The sequence below is a fragment of the Gamsiella multidivaricata genome (assembly GCF_025024155.1).
Source record: "Gamsiella multidivaricata strain RSA 2152 chromosome Unknown BC939scaffold_10, whole genome shotgun sequence".
NCBI lineage: Eukaryota > Fungi > Mortierellomycota > Mortierellomycetes > Mortierellales > Mortierellaceae > Gamsiella > Gamsiella multidivaricata.
In genome coordinates, this window is record NW_026251718.1 from 118,444 (window position 1) to 135,421 (window position 16,978).

Genomic DNA, 16,978 nt, shown 5'->3' on the forward strand with positions numbered 1-16,978 from the left:
GACTCTGGGGGTGTTCTCAAAAGCGGAGGGACTTGAGACTCTGCCTGGGAGCAGACGTCCAGCGTGATCTTTGGTGAGAGCACGCGTGGTGGAGAGCAGAAGGAGGAGTGGAGAGCTGGAGCTGCGACAGTCGTTGGCGGGGCAGGCGAGGTTGGCCGACTGTTGTCGAAGGTGTTTAGGAATGCTTGGGAGGGGTCAGTGTTGGAAGAGCGCACGTCCTCACCGCTCTCTCGAGAGAAATCGACAGCTGCGGCCTTGGGCAAGGATGTTGTCGAGGATGGTGTAGGCCCCAGCATGTGATCGGAAGAGGAAGAGGAGGGGGAAAAGAGAGGCCGCTTCTTTGTCGTTGTGGTGTTGATCAGGTTGCTGGTGGGACAATCGTATTCGCTGGGAAGCGCCTTCTCTTGTGCTGTGCGGTATACAAGATCCACCGAGGAGGTCAAACGGCGTAATGCTGATTCAAAGATAAAAAGAGGCAGACAATGGTTGAGTCCGATGGTATTTCGCAACGGACGTTTGAGCACTCGCGCATAAGAAACGGAAGTGGTCTGCAAAAAAATGACACCTCCATGACAAGGATATCGACATCTCTTTTTCTTTTTAGACCACACCCTTGGCCGTTTTTTATTTTTATTTTTTCTCTTTTCTTTTCCAAGCGACATGGAGATAAGAAACCCATCCCCGTCATACCACCATACCATCATACCACCCGCAATTTACCTTCGAAGCCCCCTTGTAAAGCAATTATGACTCTTGCTTCTCGTAAAGAGTCGGTGGAAGAGTATGGACGCGAGTCGAGAAGAGGGAAAAAAGGAAAAAAAAGGAGGCAGCAAACAATGTGTCCTATTGATGCATAAAATGCGTCTCTAATATATTTATTTCAATATCTGTCGTGAAATAAAAAAAAAGGGCGGGTCGTATGTTCCCGAGCAGTGCAAGGGGAGGGGTGCAGTGATGAAGGAAGCAGAATGATGATGAGAAGAAAAAAAACGGAATGAGGGCAGAGAAGAGAAAGCGCGAGGGAGTGGGAGGCGAAGAAGGTTTCAAAGAAAACCTTATTACTGAGCTGAGGCCAGTGCTGTCCGCATGAATGAAGCTTGGAAGTAATGGCTATCGAGGAGGATTTAAGGGACAGGAAGGGAAGGTCCCTCGCTGCGTACTTTCTACTTTCTCATAAACCCAAACGCAAGAGCAAGAATGACGCCCACACCAAGGCCAATGGCGCCAGAGACCACAATAGGATTCAGGCCAGCTGCTGGTCCTGCACCCTGGGCGTTGCTGCTACTGCTGCTGCCGCTACTGATAGTGGTGGTGGTAGGGGCGGTGGTAGGGGTGATGATAGGGGCAGCGGCGGCCTCAGCCCCTCCAGCCTTCTTCTGTCCCTTGGACGACACCGTCACTGAGAGCCGGATCAATGGCCACTGGTTCCTGTACGCCATCTGCACTGCCTCCGCAATATCTGCATCCTGCAGGATCAGCACCTGGTCATTCTCCTCATCGCAATAGCTCAGCACCACCTCCATGTCGGGCTCTATTCCTCCCATCTTCTCCACAATCTTGTCACGCAGCTCTGCGAACGAGCGTGTGCTGGATCCGAATCGATGCACCTGTCCACTGCTCTCCTTGAACTTGAACGTAAATTCGGATCCGACCTCTTCCAGTCCACCAAGAGGCATCACCGGCGACTCGAGTCGTATAGACGAGTCCATCACACTTCCACCGCCGTAGTTCGTGTCCGAGAGTGGCGGAATAAAGCCCGATCGCACATCTGAGATTTCAGATCCAGTCTCATCCCTCGCGAATGTCGACTCCCAGAATTTGTTCCAAACGGGTCCCTGTCCTTCAGACGCAACGCCGTCGCCCTGAATCGAGTTCATCTGGTTCAGCATCGCAAACGAAACCTGCAGCACATCGACAAGCCCAGCCATCTGGCCGTGATCATCCACAACAGGGAGATGGAGGTAGCGGTTATCGTGCATCTTCTTCAAGGCATCCAGGATCGTCATGGTTGACCGCACAGTATCTGGATGAGGTGTCATGACTCTGATCACCGAGGTCCTGTCAGGTTCCAATCCAGCCGCCAACACTCTTACGACAATATCCTGCAATAAGTCCAATATGCAGAGTGTTAGTATTATCTTTGTATTTCCTCCAACAGGTTATCCCTTTCAACATCAGAGTCAAATTGAGTATGCACCTTGGTTGTAAAGATTCCAGTGATACGCCCATCCTCCATAATAAGACTGGCCGTCGTATGCCACTGCTTCATCACCCTAGAGGCCTCACGGACAGATGTCCTGGCCTGGATCTCAGCGACGCCATGTTGCTCATCGAGAATCGTGTTCAAATCTGGCGAGGACATTTTTTCTTTCATCTGTAATGAAAATAATAGAAAAATCCGTGTTAGCCCTGTACTTTGGATACAGCCTGTTTCAGTTCCAGATACCCAGCCGCAGTTTTCGACAATCACTCACGATATCAACATAGTTCTGCAATTCTGGGTTGGCAGGCTGTGCCCATTCGGATTGCATGCCCTGAAGTGCGTCCGCCAGCTGCTTCGACGACTTGTGAGCCTTCTCCAACTTTTCAAGCGCCTCATACAAGCATCTTGTGATGTCCAACAATCCAACCACATCGCCTATAGGAGAATTGAAATAAAAAGTAGTATCAGCAGGACAGTATGGATTTCTGTTGATAACAGGCGTGGGGCATACGATACGACTCCATACAGTGATGGGCTCCCATACTCACCATCAGAGTTCAAGCAGGGCAAATGACGGAATCCGCCGTTCACCATCTTGTTGAGTGCCTCCGTAGCATTGGTATCCGTTGTGACGCAGTAAGGGTTCTAGAGTGTCCAGTGTATCGACAGACGTTAGAACGCTACTTCAGTGACAGTAATACTTTCAGTACCGTTGTTTTCCTTCCAAGCAAGAGGAGCTACCTTTGTCATCACTTGCGAGATGGGTGTATGGATGTCTAGTCCCTCGGCGACGACACGGAATGCTAGATCCTTATCAGTCATGATACCTAAGAAGTGCAGTAGAAAGTCGAGTCAGCCACGGGATTGGCCATGTGAAAGACGCTCGGTGAGAGGCCTGCATTGGGGAAATCCGTTGCTTACCGACAAGTGTCTGCTCCTGTGCATCGATGACAAGAACAGCATCCGCTCTATATGTAAGCGTGCAATGTCGCCGAGCTATGGGTTAGGTTGAGAGCGAATAGAGCGAGCACGATCCCAAAAAATCGTCCCTGCTTGGTCCTCAGTGGATTTACCTCTTCGCGGCCATGATTCTAAATTGAGAAGAAAATGAGCAGGTTCCCGAAAGGGTCAGCAGGCCGAACTTTGAAGTGAAAGCACCTGTCATCATGAGGTCCCAGCATTCTTGTCCCCAGCGATTCAGCAAAAATGTTCGCTACATTACCTTGCAGCATCCACAACCATAGCAGTGTCGGGCAGGGTCAGAGCCGGCGATGGTCTATACGATCACCATCACGAGAAAATGCAGCCTTCGTTTAGCCCCTGATTCTGCTGTCATTTATGTTGTCAGTGCAGCTGACGACAACAACGAATTAATCCTGTTTTTACCGAAGCGACCCAACCGTGCCCTGGACAGGCCGAGTAGAGCCATGGGCCCTAGTCGAAGGATTCTTCTTGCCGAGTTCCTGATCAAGCTTCTTGCGGATAGCATCATCCTTTCGTGTCTGTCTTTTGCGCGCAATCTCCGAGGCAGACAGGCCCTCAGAGTTATTGAGGGTGCTGTTATTGGAGGGCGAAGAGACGGTTGTGCGTCGCATGGTCGGGGTACCCACTGTTGAACCAGCGGACGACTTCTGGTAGCTGGTATTCTTCAGCATGTCTTTAATGATAATACGTGTGTCGATTGTGTTTCTGTCGTCGCTACTGTTGTTTCTTCTGTTCCTTCGTGGTTGAAGTTGTTTTCCGGTGGTTGATTCGCCCCGGTTGACTGATGGAGACAAGAAGGGAAAGGGTGCAAAGCTGATGGAGCAACGGTGGGACGAAGCGTAAAGTGGGAAAAAAAAAAGATGCGATGCGATGTGACGTGCTCTGTGCTGCGATCATATCCCCAACACAGCAAAAAGCAAGCCAGTTGCTCAGCTCAAGCTATCCACCACTCTGAACAGTAACAGAAGCGGACCCTACAATCCAACATGGCCAGGAAAAAGCATGCTCTCGACGATGCATACTCCAGCTCCGATGACGAGCCACAGGATCGCGGGATAACTCAGAGAGATCTCCAGGACGAGATGAACCAATTCAGAGGTACGGGTGTAGGCCCTCGAGTCGATTTCTTTGTCCACGCGCTGATTGTGTGAAGCCTACTCCCATTGCCATACGCACGAATGCAAAGAACTAAATCTATATTCTCTATATATGTCTCTGTCTGTATTATAGATCCTATGCATAGGGAAAGGCGTAAACGGACGAAAGAGCAGGCGATCTATGGGGACGATTGGGAGGAGGACGAAGGCGCAGCATCTCACTCGACTGGGGGCCGCTCTAGGACTCGCAGGCGGGAAGGGTTTGCGTTTGTCCCTGCTTCATCATCGGGCAGCAAACCAGACACGCGTGCATCCAACGTGGCTGACGGAGGCTCTTCAGACACGGGCGACGAACTCATGGCTGGCGACAGTGATCAGGATGGGCGCGCTCGCGGTTCTGACGATAGCAGGGAGGACATGGACATGGACGATAAAGACGATGACAAGAGTGACGACGAGGACGAGGACGAGAGGATAGCACGGAGTGAAAGAGAGGCTGCATACAAAGCACAGCGAGCACGGGACCAAGAGGAAGTCGATGCATATGAGGATAGAGCAGGGCGACCACAGATTGGATCCAGACTAGGCATCGGAATCGGATTCAGCACGCCATCTCTAGGACAGGAATCAGTGGTCGATAGCCCCTCACCTTCTAATAGTACACCAAGCAAGAACAAGGCGATGGCTGCATCTATAAGGGCTGGTCTTGGGTTATCCAGCGATGCTGGATCGTCAACGCCAATCGATGGCAGCCCTAGGGGTCAACCACGAAGCAGGAACAGCAACTACAGTAGCCTCAGCTTTTTCAGAAACAGAGCTGGACTTGGCGGAGAAGGATCAAGCCCAAGCAGTCCATCACCACGCCCTGCCTCACCAGCCTCCGCATCCAGTCCTAAGCCAGATATACCCGCGATCGCACCAGTCACAGTTGCCAAAGACTATGGCGCTTTCTCGGCGAAGGGTAGCGGATTCGGTCTCAAGATGTTGGAGAAAATGGGATGGAAGAAAGGATACGGGTTAGGAGCAGGTGGCGCTGGTATTGTCGAACCCATTCAGACAAAGTTGCGACCCGTTAAGATGGGTATTGGTTTCAAGGGCTTTAAGGAAAAAACAGAGCAGACGCGTGCCGAGGAAAAGAGACGGGGCGTCGCTGTGAGTTCTGATGAGGACGAAACATCCAGTAAACAAAAATCTAAGGGCCGTGATAAGAAGGAGCAGGAGCCCAGGGCGGATGGCTGGAGAAAGTCAAGTAGTCGAGGATCACGGAAGGGGGTCAAGGTCGAGTACAAGACTGCCGAGGAGATCCAGCACGACATAGAGTCTGGGGATCTGCCCATGTTCCAGGCACAGCCGCAAAAGATCCTGGATCTGACGGGAAAGACTGTAAGTGCCATGCAGGCATGCTATACCTGAATTGTATCAAACAGAAACCTGTTTTTGTACTAATCGACATCCTTTCTTTGCTCGTGATATTAGGTGCGTGAGCTTTCATCACTAAGTCAGATTAGCTCTTCAGTTTCCTTCGAGCACGAGCGCTTCCCAGAGCTGCGCCATAATCTGCAGCTCATGGCCGATATTTCAACAACAGACCTGGAACAACAAGCGAGAACACAGAAGGCAGACCACGTCCGACAGGCTGTTCTGGAGGCAGAGGAGGACAGGATGCAAAAACTGCTTGTACAGGACGAGATCAGACTCGAGCGACTGACGAAGGTGATGGTCATTACGGACCAATGTTCACAGATTGCAAATGAGATTCGACAGGCTACAAGCGACACAACTGGCGCAATGGTAATTGATCTCAAGGAGGACTACATTGCCATGGCCTTCAAGGAACCGTTCGACCTTTTTTCAGGTCTGTATTACGACGAGTATGAAGTATATCAATTGGATCAGGTCGTCATTGCCGCAATTCAAGAGAGCTTCAAGAGGTTACTGAAGGATTGGGAGGTTCTCAAGAATCCCACGCTAGGCGCTGGACTGTTCCAACGATGGCAAAAGCTACTCAGGACAAGCAAGGTGATCTATGATGACGATCGGAGTACAGGCGGTTTTTACGGCAGCAAACCAGCCCATCCCGAGCAGATGACAGCCTATGAGAGTCTTCTCAATCACTATTGGCTTCCCAAGGTTCGATCTGCGATCAACAACGAGTGGAATCCACGCGACTGCGACCCCGTCATTGAGCTTTTGGAGGCATGGGCGCCTCCGCTCTTGCCGGCATTTATTCGGGACAACATCATCACGCAGCTCATACTGCCCAAACTTCAAAAAGAAGTCGAGCAATGGAGCCCACGCGATTCGCTCATGCTGCATACTTGGATTCACCCTTGGCTGCTTGTCATTGGCGAGGCTCGATTGAATCAGGAGTTATTTGGCGATATCCGCCGGAAGCTGGCTTCAGGACTCACAGCCTGGAATGTCCTCGATCCAAGTGCACTTCGCGTGCTGGAGCCTTGGCGGGGCGTCTTTGATGCTGCTGATATGGAACTGCTCCTTCTCAAGTCGGTACTGCCCAAGCTTGTGGAGGGGCTACAGATGTTTGAGATTAACCCACGGAACCAAACGGTCGAGATCCTTCAGGCGGTGTTGCCATGGCACCATTTTTTCCCCAGCACCACGTTCAGTTCGCTGCTGGTGAATGAGTTTTTCCCAAAATGGCATCAAGTGCTGTACCTTTGGCTCACACACCCTTCGACAAAGGACTTGGACCAGATCTCGCAATGGTATCAGTGGTGGAAGTCGTTGTTCCCCGCAGCGCTGCTGCAGGAGACAGGCGTCGCGACGGGGTTCCGACAGGGTCTGGATATGATTAACCAGTTCATGGCGGGACTTCAGATTATGGCGCCGGCGGATCTTGCACAGGCACGAGCGCAAAGCAACGGAACCGGGTCCAATGGAGGTTCGTTTTCAGATCCCTTGGGACGGCTGCAGACGAAGAAGCATTTAGTGGCATCAGTATCGTTCAAGGATCTGATGCAGGACTATGCGACGCAGAACTCGCTTTTGTTTGTGATGACGAAGCAGACGCATGAGCGGTCAGGCAAGCCGCTGTATCGACTGGGCGGCAACTCGACGGGCACAGCAGGGGGCATTTTAGTGCACATGACGGACGAGATTGCGTTTGTGAAGTCGGAGGAGACGGGAGTGTGGATGCCGACGGGTCTAGAAGAGCTAATGGTCCTAGCAGGCGCCGGAAAGGGCGCCGGAGCCAAATCATAAGACGAAGTGTATATTATTATTATCGAACACTGCTACATGCGCGCGTTGTAAAAATAAAGTTTCAAATAGAAACCAGTGCGCACGAAACCAGACCAACTGTGTCTCCATGGAGACAAGACCAGTGTTTGCCTCCATTAGCTCCTTCCTCACTCATGCCATCCCACTAGTTCCATTGCACTATACTCTCATTCACCTGCGGATTCTTTCTTCTGACTGGACTAGCTACATTCCTCGGCATTCTCTTTTCGCCTCCATTTCTCCCTCGTTTCTTCCTTCGTTATCTTACTTTTTTTTATATTTTCTTCTCACGCAGACAGCAGCCGTTCCTGCTTAACAAGCACACTCCTCTCTCGACTTCGACGGCCGCCGCGTTATAAATTGCCGTCATGGTTGGGATGCATACTCCATATCGGCCCAACAGTGCCGAGACACAGCATAGCGACGACATAGAAGACGGGGCCAGTTTGAACTTGGCTATTGATCTTGAGGACATCGACAACACTGCAGATTCACATTCTTTGCGCAAACTTGGTCTCCATGGGCGGGCGCGTATATGGGGACCTAACAGGACCATGCGGATGATTTTCTTGACCACAGCTCTTATGGGGTATGTAAGGTCGTTCGTTTTCTTCCATTTCCATAGAAAATGAAGCTGCGACCATGTATCTTTTATGTACAAGAAACGACCTTATCCTAATCCTTCTTTTGTCCGCTGCCCTTGTATTGATTGGCACATTGGCATCCTCGGTATTATGGGCATATAGTCTCCAGTTCACTTGTAGGTACCAGGCCAGGGCTGTGCCTCCCAAATACCAGGAATAACCTGCTTCCACAATCGATGATATCATTTCTGAACATCAGCTACATCAGCCCGGCGTGGAAATTGAGTTGGTTTATGCTCTTGTGCTCAATAGTTGGTATGTCAGTGCGCTCACCTGGCGAATGTTGCAATCTTATAGGGTCTATCGAGATGGCCTACGGAACACCTTTCCTGCTCCAGCTCGGCCTCTCCAAATCACTCATGTCACTAGTCTGGCTGGCTGGGCCACTCTCCGGTACGGTATCTTTTTTTTTTTTTTTTTTTTTTTTGCATGCCATGAGAAGCGCTATCGACAAGACACATGTGGAATGAATGATATATCACTGCTCACCTTGCTGTAATATTCGCTTTCGGGCATGGATCATAGGACTGGTGATGCAGCCTGTCGTCGGCGTGCTATCGGATCGATGCACATCCAAGCTTGGAAGGCGGCGGCCGTTTCTCATAGTTGGAGTCGCCGCCGTAGTCGTATCCTTCCTCTGCCTTGGATGGTGTAGAGATATCATAAGAGGAATCTTTGGCGCCGACTACGATAACGTATGTCAATAAGGTCGATGTACTGCTACAATTCTATTAGGAGTCATCTTGCTAACCCCTTTCTCTTTCTTTATTCCTAGTTGGAGAATGCAACAATTCTTATGGCAGTAGGAGCGATATACATTCTGGATTTTGCGATCAACTGCGGTATGTGTTCCTATATGCATACGATCGCCGTTATCATGATGTCAATCCAATGTATCTTACAGATGTCTAACGCATTTCGATGGCTCTTTGGATATGGCATTCAGTGCAAGCAAGCTGTAGGACATTGATCGTGGATAGTCTACCGTCTTCACAGCAGGAAGCAGCAGCATCATGGGCGAGTCGATTGATGGGAATTGGCGGTATCTTTGGATACTTCATGGGCAACGTTAATCTCCCGCAATTCATCCCAGCCTTTGGTGACACGCAGATCAAGGGACTCTGTATCATTGCTTGCCTGTTTTTGATCCTCACAGTTGGATTGACATGTTTAACTGTCACTGAGCGAGTCATGGTTCGAGCGGCAAAGTAAGTAGGGCTATAATTCTTCAATGCATAGCATTAATCTAGGTTTTTTTTTATATTTTTTTTAGATGATTTGCAACTGACATGGTGTCCCTTTCACATTAATGTAGGACTTCAGGATCATCGCTCGATGAGACTTTGCAGGGATTCAAACTAGTGCTTCGAGCAATTCGCTATCTACCAACCAGGATTCAGCAGCTGTGCAATGTTCAGTTCTTTGCTTGGATGGGATGGTTCCCGTTTTTGTTCTACTCTTCGACTTATATCGCTGAAATCTATACCCGCGAACAGACAGAGAACGGGAACCCCGTCGAACCCGATTTACCGGCTGGTCAGGATCCAGTGAATGGCGTTCAGGATGCAGCAGTGCGAGCCGGATCGTTCTGCTTGCTTATCTACTCGATCGTGTCGCTCGGAGGGTCCATCATACTGCCACTTTTTGTCAGTTCCGCGGACCAAATTTCCACTGGATCTCATGGACCGTTCTCAAACTCGAGGTCGACCAGTGCATCAGAAAATGAACTCGGGAGCATGAAGCGATTATCTAGATGGCGTAGGTTGCGGTTGCCAAGATGGCTGAGCCTTCCTATTCCTGGGCTGACTCTACCCAAAATGTATACGATGTCGTTGGCGTTGGTCTCATTTGCCTTAGTGAGCACTTGGTATATACATGATTTGCAGGGATCCACCATCCTGTTCGCTTGCTGCGGTGTCGCATGGGCCATTACAATGTGGGCACCATTCTCGATTTTGGGCGAAGTCATTTCACAACAGATGCAGGAAGAGCAGCATCAGGATCGTCTCCGTGGGACAGGCCAATCTCAGCGAGGAGAGATGGCGGAAGTGCTATATCAAAAAGATGACGAGGGCGAGGGTGAAGACGAAGGCGAGGAGATCAGGATGAGCGAGAGTGGTCGCGGAAGGCAGTACCAGCCCGTACGGGCACGCGAGAGTCTAGACGAGCCGGTTACCGTTGCAGAATCGAAATACAAGAGTAGTCGGCCGGGGGTATCGAACGCGGACTCTTTCCGAAACCGGACGAGTACACCATCGCCCGCAGCTGTCGAGGGACAATCGTTCGCCGTGGGTGCCTTAGGATGGACAGTATCTTCAGATCAGGATAAGCCCGAGGCACGTTTGGACACAAATTCTGAGACGGATGCTACGAGCGACGACAACTATGAGAGCGGGGATGATGATCGAAGGTTGGTCCAGAAGCGCAGTAATCATTCTCGCTCTTCACGGTGCTCCTCTCATTCTTCGCATTCCCACAATGGTTCTACCACGGACACGCGGCGTTCCAGGACATACTCTCATGAACATCGTCGTGAGCAGCGCAACGCTAACGGACATGGCCGTGGTACTGGTGGCGCTGGCCGCACATCTTCACGAACTAGTCACTCGGAACCACCGTCCATATCTGCACAGTCGACAGTTGAGGTCACTTCAGCGGGCGCGTTGCTTGGTATCCACAACATTTACATTGTGCTGCCTCAGTTCCTGGTCAGCTTTCTGAGCAGCCTGGTGTTTGCGGCTATCGAACCCAGGGCAGATGGAGCTACAGAAGGAGAGTTAGACCAGCCAGGTAACCCGGAGACCATTGGCGTGATGCTTCGGATTGGTGGTATCATGGCCGGGATAGCAGCGTTGCTTAGCCTGAAACTGTGGAAGCAACCGCGGACCGTTGCTCCACTGTGAATGGGGTTTCCTTCCAAATAAAAAAGGAAATCTACGTGGATGCCAACTATATAGCATTTCAACTCAAACTTATGCTGGCTGATTTTGAAGAGACTGACATATATGAGGTTGAAGGAGTCTTGGCTATCGGGACAGTATCATCTAAGCAGGAATTTGAATTTATTGAGTGTCGCTACATCACTGAGTACTGAATAGAGTACTATGCTAAACAGGCTGCAAATAATAAAAACGCCTCTAAACGACTACAACCTCGATCAAATTTCCAAGCGTACCTAAAAAAAAAAAAGGAAGAAAGAGATCATTAACTTCAAAAGCGCTGATTTATATTTATCGGAGTCAGTGCCATGTTCAGATCATAAGTATCTAGTAGTCTAAGTGTATTCTCTAAATGCGGAGGCGTGGACCCACATCTCTCTTCACTGATATTCTTCTCAAAAGGTAGCGATAAAGGAAAGGTATAAAAAGGGCTACCCAATCTTGCCGACACTGGCTCAACTGGGGTACTCTACCTTCGACCCAGTGCAAACACTATACAAAGGGCCGCGTGTATGGACCGCTAAATATCCTCGCTGGATATGCACGAAGGATCTGGCCCTTTCTCCAAACACGAATTGTATAAAAAAAATAACGGTGGGTATGGGCACATTCAGCAAGGGCATGGTATTAAAGACAACTGTCGACGAAGCATCCTTAAAAATAAGTCCAGACGACATGGAGACATGGAACAATACTATCTTTCATTTGATATCGCTGAGTGTTGTCGAGATGTACGCAGGTTCAGGCTCAGGGGGATGGCTTTTAAGTGGCGTCGCCTTCAGTTCAGTGGCAAAGCCATCCCAATGAAACCTTATTTGAATTCTCCACTGTTCCTGCTCCTCTTCCAGTTGAACCATATCCGCGTTCCTCCCAGAGATGGTTCCCATCTCTTAGGAGAGTATAGTGCAGCAGCTGTCAACGTTTCGAAGCATGTCCACGAATTCTTCAAAGAGAATCATCCAAGAGACTGGCAGCCTCTCCAACTTTCGATACACGCGAACACAAGGAATGTTTTTCAATTTCTCGAGGGATTAAAATCGATTGCGGCACTAAAAGAGACGCCTGGTGCTTTTGCTGGTTTTCTGAGACGCTATTACAAGAATGATGTGAATGGGAAAGCAGACATCGAGGAATTCAAGTCAAACTCAAGCTGAGAGTGTCCCTGTCAATCAACCAGGCTACATTCCGCCAGACGCAGACGTATTATTCCACCACGATCATTGAGCAGGCAGTCGACGAGAATAGGGGGTGGTCAAGAACGGATACGAGACGCTGCTGCAGATATAAAAGGCAGGCATAAAGGGCAGCAGGAAAAAGCACGCTCCGACCATGAGCACGCCAGAACATCGTCATATCATGGAAAAGTACTAGAAATCTCCATCTTCTCGAGACTCTCAAGGAGTTTGATGACTGCAATATTTAAAAAATGGCCCTTTCCTATCTTAAAAACCTAGAGTTGGAATCCAGCAAACTCTTCAAACTAAATGCACCCTGCCCTTTGTCCGCTGTGTTTTTCTTTTTGGACTGGCTGGCAATGGCGGCTATCTTGAAGCGACCCATCCCTTTGTCCCCCTTCGTTGGACCCTTTCGGTTCAGAAGACAGAAGACGGAGACAGAAGACGCGCCAAATGGATTGCTCAACAAGCAGAGTCTATTGGTGCCTATGAGTAAAAGATCCTATCTTTAATATCGTAGAATCGTCTTGGTCATCTCATGAGACGATTCGATTGTTAGAAACGCGAAAGCTGTTCCGAATAACTACCACGTGATGGATACTCTGTGCGAGTTTGGGGATCGGTGTGAATACATGAATACTGGGGGAGCGTCTGGGGGGGAAGGGGTCTGGCGCCAATAAAAAAAAAAGGATAGCTGCTCTCAGTCTGGTATTAAATATGCCATGATCACGGCTGGATTCCTATGAGTATCAATGGACGATATCCGTATCGATTGGGAACCAAAAAAAAAAATGTTTCTTTCTCGATATTACAGCACTTCTCCACCCATATGCTACATAGATCAATATAGTGCACTGCCCATCGTTTAAACGTGGACTCGCACACCGCTATCGCAGAGATCTCAGCCTTCAGTGTGCCCAACCGCGCCCATCTCGCGTACTCTTCCTAAACTATTTTCCGCTTTAGTGCTGCTAGTGCTACTATCACTGCCAGTCAGCAAGCATTGGAGTCATGCTACGCTTCCTCTCCTCCCCCAAAAGAACTACGGCAAAATGGAAATGAATATGAAAGGGTTGTTTCAACGCTCTAGTATTTTATATTAAATTTTGCCGCTTATAACATTCTAACATGCATGCCCTGTGTTCGTATTCAGTTTGCATCTCTCGCCTTTTTTTTTTTTTTTTTTTCACATCAGCTTCTTACGTTGCCATCCATCTCCACATGCCTCTGGTCACCCCTCCTACACTCGTTGACGAAGACGGTGCGCTCACCCAAGAGTGCGAGAACGCCTTGGTGGTATGTTCCTGGCTGCCATTTTCAAGAGATCCGCTGCATTCGTATGTCGATTGCAAAGCGCAAAATGTCTCATGGTTTCGCATGTCTCTTGCCCTTTGGTGTGTAATTGGTTATCAATAGGCCATTTTCAAGCGTTACGATGTTGATAAAGGTACGGCCGGGACGAGCGGTCTCCCTAGCATGGATTAATTGAGATAGTTGAGATATTCGTACGCTGCCCAGGCAGAGAGAAGAGAACGGATCGATGTCTTATGTACTTGACTAACAATGGTACCTCTTTTTCTTCTACCAGATGGCGCGTTGAGCACCTCGGAACTGGACGCGTTTGCGAAGGACACCAACGGCGACGTGGTAAAGTGACCCACGACCTTTTGTTGCACTCCAATGTCCGAGGACACCCTGAACCAAAGGCACAAGCGGGATTTTTTTCAACAACTAATCCCTTTTTTTTTTCCCCTCCTTGCTGTGGATTTGATATATACGACAGTTCGACGAGGACACACGTGCCGAGATCAGTGAATTCCTGGACCTGGACGAAAGGGGTCAATTGACCCTGAAAGGGTTCTTGCAGATGTACAATCTCCAGACCTCGAGCGAACCAGAGGAGACATGGAAGGATCTTCAAAAACATGGATACGATACAAAACTGAAGCTCGTTGCCTCCAGGAATGAAGACAGTGATGACAAGAGCAAACCAACCCCTGCGACCGAAACCACAACGGCATCAGACCAGAAACGCAAGTAATGCTCTGGATCACATAATATAATAAATAAAGGGTGCCCAAGCGAACATTGTAATGAGCTGAAAACGAAAGCAGACTACGTTCATGTGCAAGGGCAATATTCACGCTGATACGCCTGGTTTATTTGAATGTTGTTGGTTACAGCGATCCTCTAGCTTTTAAATTTATCGCCAGATCTATGCCAAAAAAAAAAAAGAAAAAGAAAAAAGGAGCACGTATAGATGTTAGGATTAATATGGATTTGTTGTCTTCAGCAACCTTTGTCCAATTTACTCAGCCGAACCCACCTTGATCGTGCGATCGGCACATCCCGTGACAAGATAATTGTCCGCCAGCGCCATTCCATGGACAAAACCTAGTACGAGATGTGAATGTAAAGATAAAAAGACATTGAGCATAAAACAAACCACAAACCTTCATACGAAGATCCTTCTTGACCGATTCTGGAAAATAGTATGAGGATTTTTGCTGCTTACTCTTGTGACCCTTTAGCGTAAGATCGCACTGGAACCGCCGTGGATCCCATCGCTTGATGGTATGATCAAAACTGGCACTGAACAGGTGGCCTTGTCCGTACTCGAGCTGCCAGACTTCCCAGTTGTGTCCGCTGAGTGTTCCCAACTCCCGCGTCTCGTTCAGGTCATAGACGTGAATGACGGCATCATAGGTACTTCCAAAAATCATACCATCGCCAACTGCGACATCCAAAACCTCGCTGGTGCCTCGACGGACGGTCTTTAGACAGGTTCCCGTAGTGACATCCCAAAGCTTGATCGTTTTGTCAGAGGATCCTGTCACCAGCTGGCGTGAGCTGGCATCCGGGAGTGCTGCCAAACTGTTGACGCCTCCTGTGTGGCCCTGGAAGGTCGCAAGGCATTCCAGTGTCTCAATATCCCAGACCTTGACAGTTTTGTCCGAAGATGCCGAGTACAGTCGCCCTTGGTCCACAACAAGACCATAGACCTTCGCATTATGGTCCGGTATTGATTTGACCAGACAGCTTTCTTCGTCCTCTTTGAGCCAATCCCAGACTTTAATCGTTCCATCTGATCCAGCGCTGAAATAGCGATCGCCCGAGGGAACAACAGCCAGTCCCCAGACAGACATCGTATGTCCCTTCGAGTCCTTTAGAAGCTCCCCAGTGTTGATATCGAATACCTTGGTACTACCATCGTGCGCTCCTGCAAACACTCTATCCTGATTCACGGCCACACTGGTTACGCCACATGGGTGAATGGCAATGGTTCGATGGCATGTAATCTCATCGTGAGGAAAAGTCGAGACAACCGTCCGCCTTGTTCCAGAGGACGGTGATGAGTCGCCACGCTGGGATCCATCTGGCTCATTATTCGATTTTGATGTAGAGTCGCTTCCATCCGCCTCTGTAGTGTACACCACGCCCTTTCCTGCTCTGAGAATCCGTTGAAGCTTTTCAATTTCTCTAGATTGATCCTAAAAGAGGTTATATATATACAAGACGATGAATATCACAGTTTTTCTCTGAAGTACAAGGCATTACAAACGTCACCGAACGATCCACGTACAGCCAAAAGAGACTCCAGTTTTTCGAACCGCTTGTTGGTGAAGTCAATGTAGCCTTTGAATCGCTCATAGACGCAGTTATGGAGATGTTCCTTAGCGTCTCGCATAGTTCCTATAGGTTGAAGATATATCAAAGGACGTCGTTGTTAGCTAGCTGGTCATAAATGTGGATACAGAATATAGCTAGGAATGGACCAGGAAGATCCCACACCTTTGTAAGGACATCCCAGGTTCTTGTTGGGGCAGACTGAGGGTGCATAGGAGCAGTAAAGAACGTGCCCATGAAGTGCGTCCTGCCGAACAATCTGTGGGCATCCATAGGCCTTGTTGGTGCAATATACAAGGAGTTCAGAGATCAGACCGGACAATGCCAGGTTCGGGTGCAGGTCTAACATTGAGAAACCGACGAAACTGCCAGTTAGTCACTGCATGTCTATCAGAGTGAATGAGTAGATAATCATTCATCCGATCGGACCTTGATTGCGGAAATAGTCTCTTCTCACCTTCCAGCTTGATGCGTGCTCGGCATAGCGGACAAAAGGGTTCGATCTCTAAACTGTGGTAGATGCAGGATGCGCAGTAGGAGTGATTGCAGCCATTCGTGATCAACGGGTCTCGACATACGTCGTGGCAGCTGTGTGTGTAGAGAGTAAAATGTAGATGTGAGAAAGCATTGACAAATATGAATGCAAAAAGAGTAAGTACGACTTGTTGAGGCGCTCATTTACACTGGACAGAGGATAGAAGGCGAGGGAGTGTGCAGGAACTCTATCTCGGGCTCCTCAGTATCAGCAGCGCGTGCGGCCACTGTAGCGTCAATGGGACTGGCAGGGCTTGTCTCTGGGGAGGAGCGGTCAGACATGATATCGCCTTTCGAGAATGGAAGACCCGGATAATGTGGATTTTCTGGCTAAGCAGGAAGGTGTAGAGTGGGTTATATGATAGATGGAAAGGTATACGACTACGCAGCACTGCCTCTTGGTGCGCGTGAATGTTGCCGATGACCAAACTGACGAATCCGATGAGAGTGATGGAGGGATGCAAAGGGTATCCAGCATCCTTGCCTGGACCCTTGAAATAGGTGTGGCTTTTTATACCAGACAGTTGGTGGCAAT

At 49.2% G+C, this 16,978-nt stretch overlaps 6 protein-coding genes across 6 annotated transcripts; 3 read left to right on the forward strand and 3 right to left on the reverse strand.

Moving 5' to 3' along the window:
* Positions 1-862: 862 nt before the first annotated feature.
* On the reverse strand, positions 863-4,080 carry BC939DRAFT_10653 (uncharacterized protein). Its single transcript, XM_051549890.1, has 9 exons — positions 3,590-4,080; positions 3,426-3,479; positions 3,277-3,294; positions 3,125-3,171; positions 2,945-3,006; positions 2,752-2,848; positions 2,475-2,638; positions 2,198-2,374; positions 863-2,102 (listed from the first exon to the last, which is right to left on the reverse strand). Exons 1-9 carry the CDS (start codon positions 3,856-3,858, stop codon positions 1,164-1,166), a joined length of 1,827 nt encoding a protein of 608 aa, XP_051415619.1. The 5' UTR covers positions 3,859-4,080; the 3' UTR covers positions 863-1,163.
* A 16-nt stretch (positions 4,081-4,096) lies between these two features.
* Positions 4,097-7,582, forward strand: BC939DRAFT_407421 (GC-rich sequence DNA-binding factor-like protein-domain-containing protein). Its single transcript, XM_051552870.1, has 3 exons — positions 4,097-4,285; positions 4,418-5,667; positions 5,761-7,582. The coding sequence occupies exons 1-3, from the start codon at positions 4,174-4,176 to the stop codon at positions 7,504-7,506; spliced, it is 3,108 nt and encodes a 1,035-aa protein (XP_051415620.1). The 5' UTR covers positions 4,097-4,173; the 3' UTR covers positions 7,507-7,582.
* A 17-nt stretch (positions 7,583-7,599) lies between these two features.
* On the reverse strand, positions 7,600-8,568 carry BC939DRAFT_10735 (uncharacterized protein). Its single transcript, XM_051549896.1, has 2 exons — positions 8,267-8,568; positions 7,600-8,117 (listed from the first exon to the last, which is right to left on the reverse strand). The coding sequence occupies exons 1-2, from the start codon at positions 8,362-8,364 to the stop codon at positions 7,799-7,801; spliced, it is 417 nt and encodes a 138-aa protein (XP_051415621.1). The 5' UTR covers positions 8,365-8,568; the 3' UTR covers positions 7,600-7,798.
* BC939DRAFT_10733 (major facilitator superfamily domain-containing protein) lies at positions 8,015-11,321 on the forward strand. The gene is made up of 6 exons (XM_051549895.1): positions 8,015-8,113; positions 8,271-8,561; positions 8,694-8,863; positions 8,944-9,010; positions 9,115-9,376; positions 9,484-11,321. The coding sequence occupies exons 2-6, from the start codon at positions 8,345-8,347 to the stop codon at positions 11,069-11,071; spliced, it is 2,304 nt and encodes a 767-aa protein (XP_051415622.1). The 5' UTR covers positions 8,015-8,113; positions 8,271-8,344; the 3' UTR covers positions 11,072-11,321.
* A 2,141-nt stretch (positions 11,322-13,462) lies between these two features.
* On the forward strand, positions 13,463-14,429 carry BC939DRAFT_441039 (uncharacterized protein). The gene is made up of 4 exons (XM_051554164.1): positions 13,463-13,578; positions 13,699-13,729; positions 13,871-13,929; positions 14,066-14,429. Exons 1-4 carry the CDS (start codon positions 13,504-13,506, stop codon positions 14,321-14,323), a joined length of 423 nt encoding a protein of 140 aa, XP_051415623.1. The 5' UTR covers positions 13,463-13,503; the 3' UTR covers positions 14,324-14,429.
* Positions 14,430-14,590: 161 nt separating this feature from the next.
* On the reverse strand, positions 14,591-16,258 carry BC939DRAFT_393478 (WD40-repeat-containing domain protein; the record flags this gene model as incomplete). The annotated part of the gene is made up of 4 exons (XM_051552094.1): positions 14,591-14,676; positions 14,798-15,727; positions 15,850-15,975; positions 16,075-16,258. 4 exons carry the CDS (start codon positions 16,256-16,258, stop codon positions 14,591-14,593), a joined length of 1,326 nt encoding a protein of 441 aa, XP_051415624.1.
* Between the last annotated feature and the right edge of the window lie 720 nt (positions 16,259-16,978).

Bases quoted from the DNA above. Each gene is read 5' to 3' on its own strand.
- BC939DRAFT_441039 (XM_051554164.1), top strand. From the start codon at position 13,504: ATGCCTCTGGTCACCCCTCCTACACTCGTTGACGAAGACGGTGCGCTC. The intron at 13,579-13,698 runs GTATGTTCCTGG...GGTTATCAATAG, and splicing joins AGTGCGAGAACGCCTTGGTG to GCCATTTTCAAGCGTTACGA. The intron at 13,930-14,065 runs GTAAAGTGACCC...TATATACGACAG, and splicing joins AGGACACCAACGGCGACGTG to TTCGACGAGGACACACGTGC.
- BC939DRAFT_407421 (XM_051552870.1), top strand. From the start codon at position 4,174: ATGGCCAGGAAAAAGCATGCTCTCGACGATGCATACTCCAGCTCCGAT. The intron at 4,286-4,417 runs GTACGGGTGTAG...TCTGTATTATAG, and splicing joins CGAGATGAACCAATTCAGAG to ATCCTATGCATAGGGAAAGG. The intron at 5,668-5,760 runs GTAAGTGCCATG...TCGTGATATTAG, and splicing joins TGGATCTGACGGGAAAGACT to GTGCGTGAGCTTTCATCACT.
- BC939DRAFT_10653 (XM_051549890.1), bottom strand. From the start codon at position 3,858: ATGCTGAAGAATACCAGCTACCAGAAGTCGTCCGCTGGTTCAACAGTG. The intron at 2,849-2,944 runs GTAGCTCCTCTT...TGGACACTCTAG, and splicing joins TCTCGCAAGTGATGACAAAG to AACCCTTACTGCGTCACAAC. The intron at 2,639-2,751 runs GTGAGTATGGGA...ATTCTCCTATAG, and splicing joins GCCCTGCTTGAACTCTGATG to GCGATGTGGTTGGATTGTTG.
- BC939DRAFT_10733 (XM_051549895.1), top strand. From the start codon at position 8,345: ATGATATCATTTCTGAACATCAGCTACATCAGCCCGGCGTGGAAATTG. The intron at 8,562-8,693 runs GTACGGTATCTT...CATGGATCATAG, and splicing joins GCTGGCTGGGCCACTCTCCG to GACTGGTGATGCAGCCTGTC. The intron at 9,011-9,114 runs GTATGTGTTCCT...TATGGCATTCAG, and splicing joins GGATTTTGCGATCAACTGCG to TGCAAGCAAGCTGTAGGACA.
- BC939DRAFT_10735 (XM_051549896.1), bottom strand. From the start codon at position 8,364: ATGTTCAGAAATGATATCATCGATTGTGGAAGCAGGTTATTCCTGGTA. The intron at 8,118-8,266 runs ATGCCCATAATA...GAACGACCTTAC, and splicing joins ACAAGTGAACTGGAGACTAT to ATACCCCATAAGAGCTGTGG.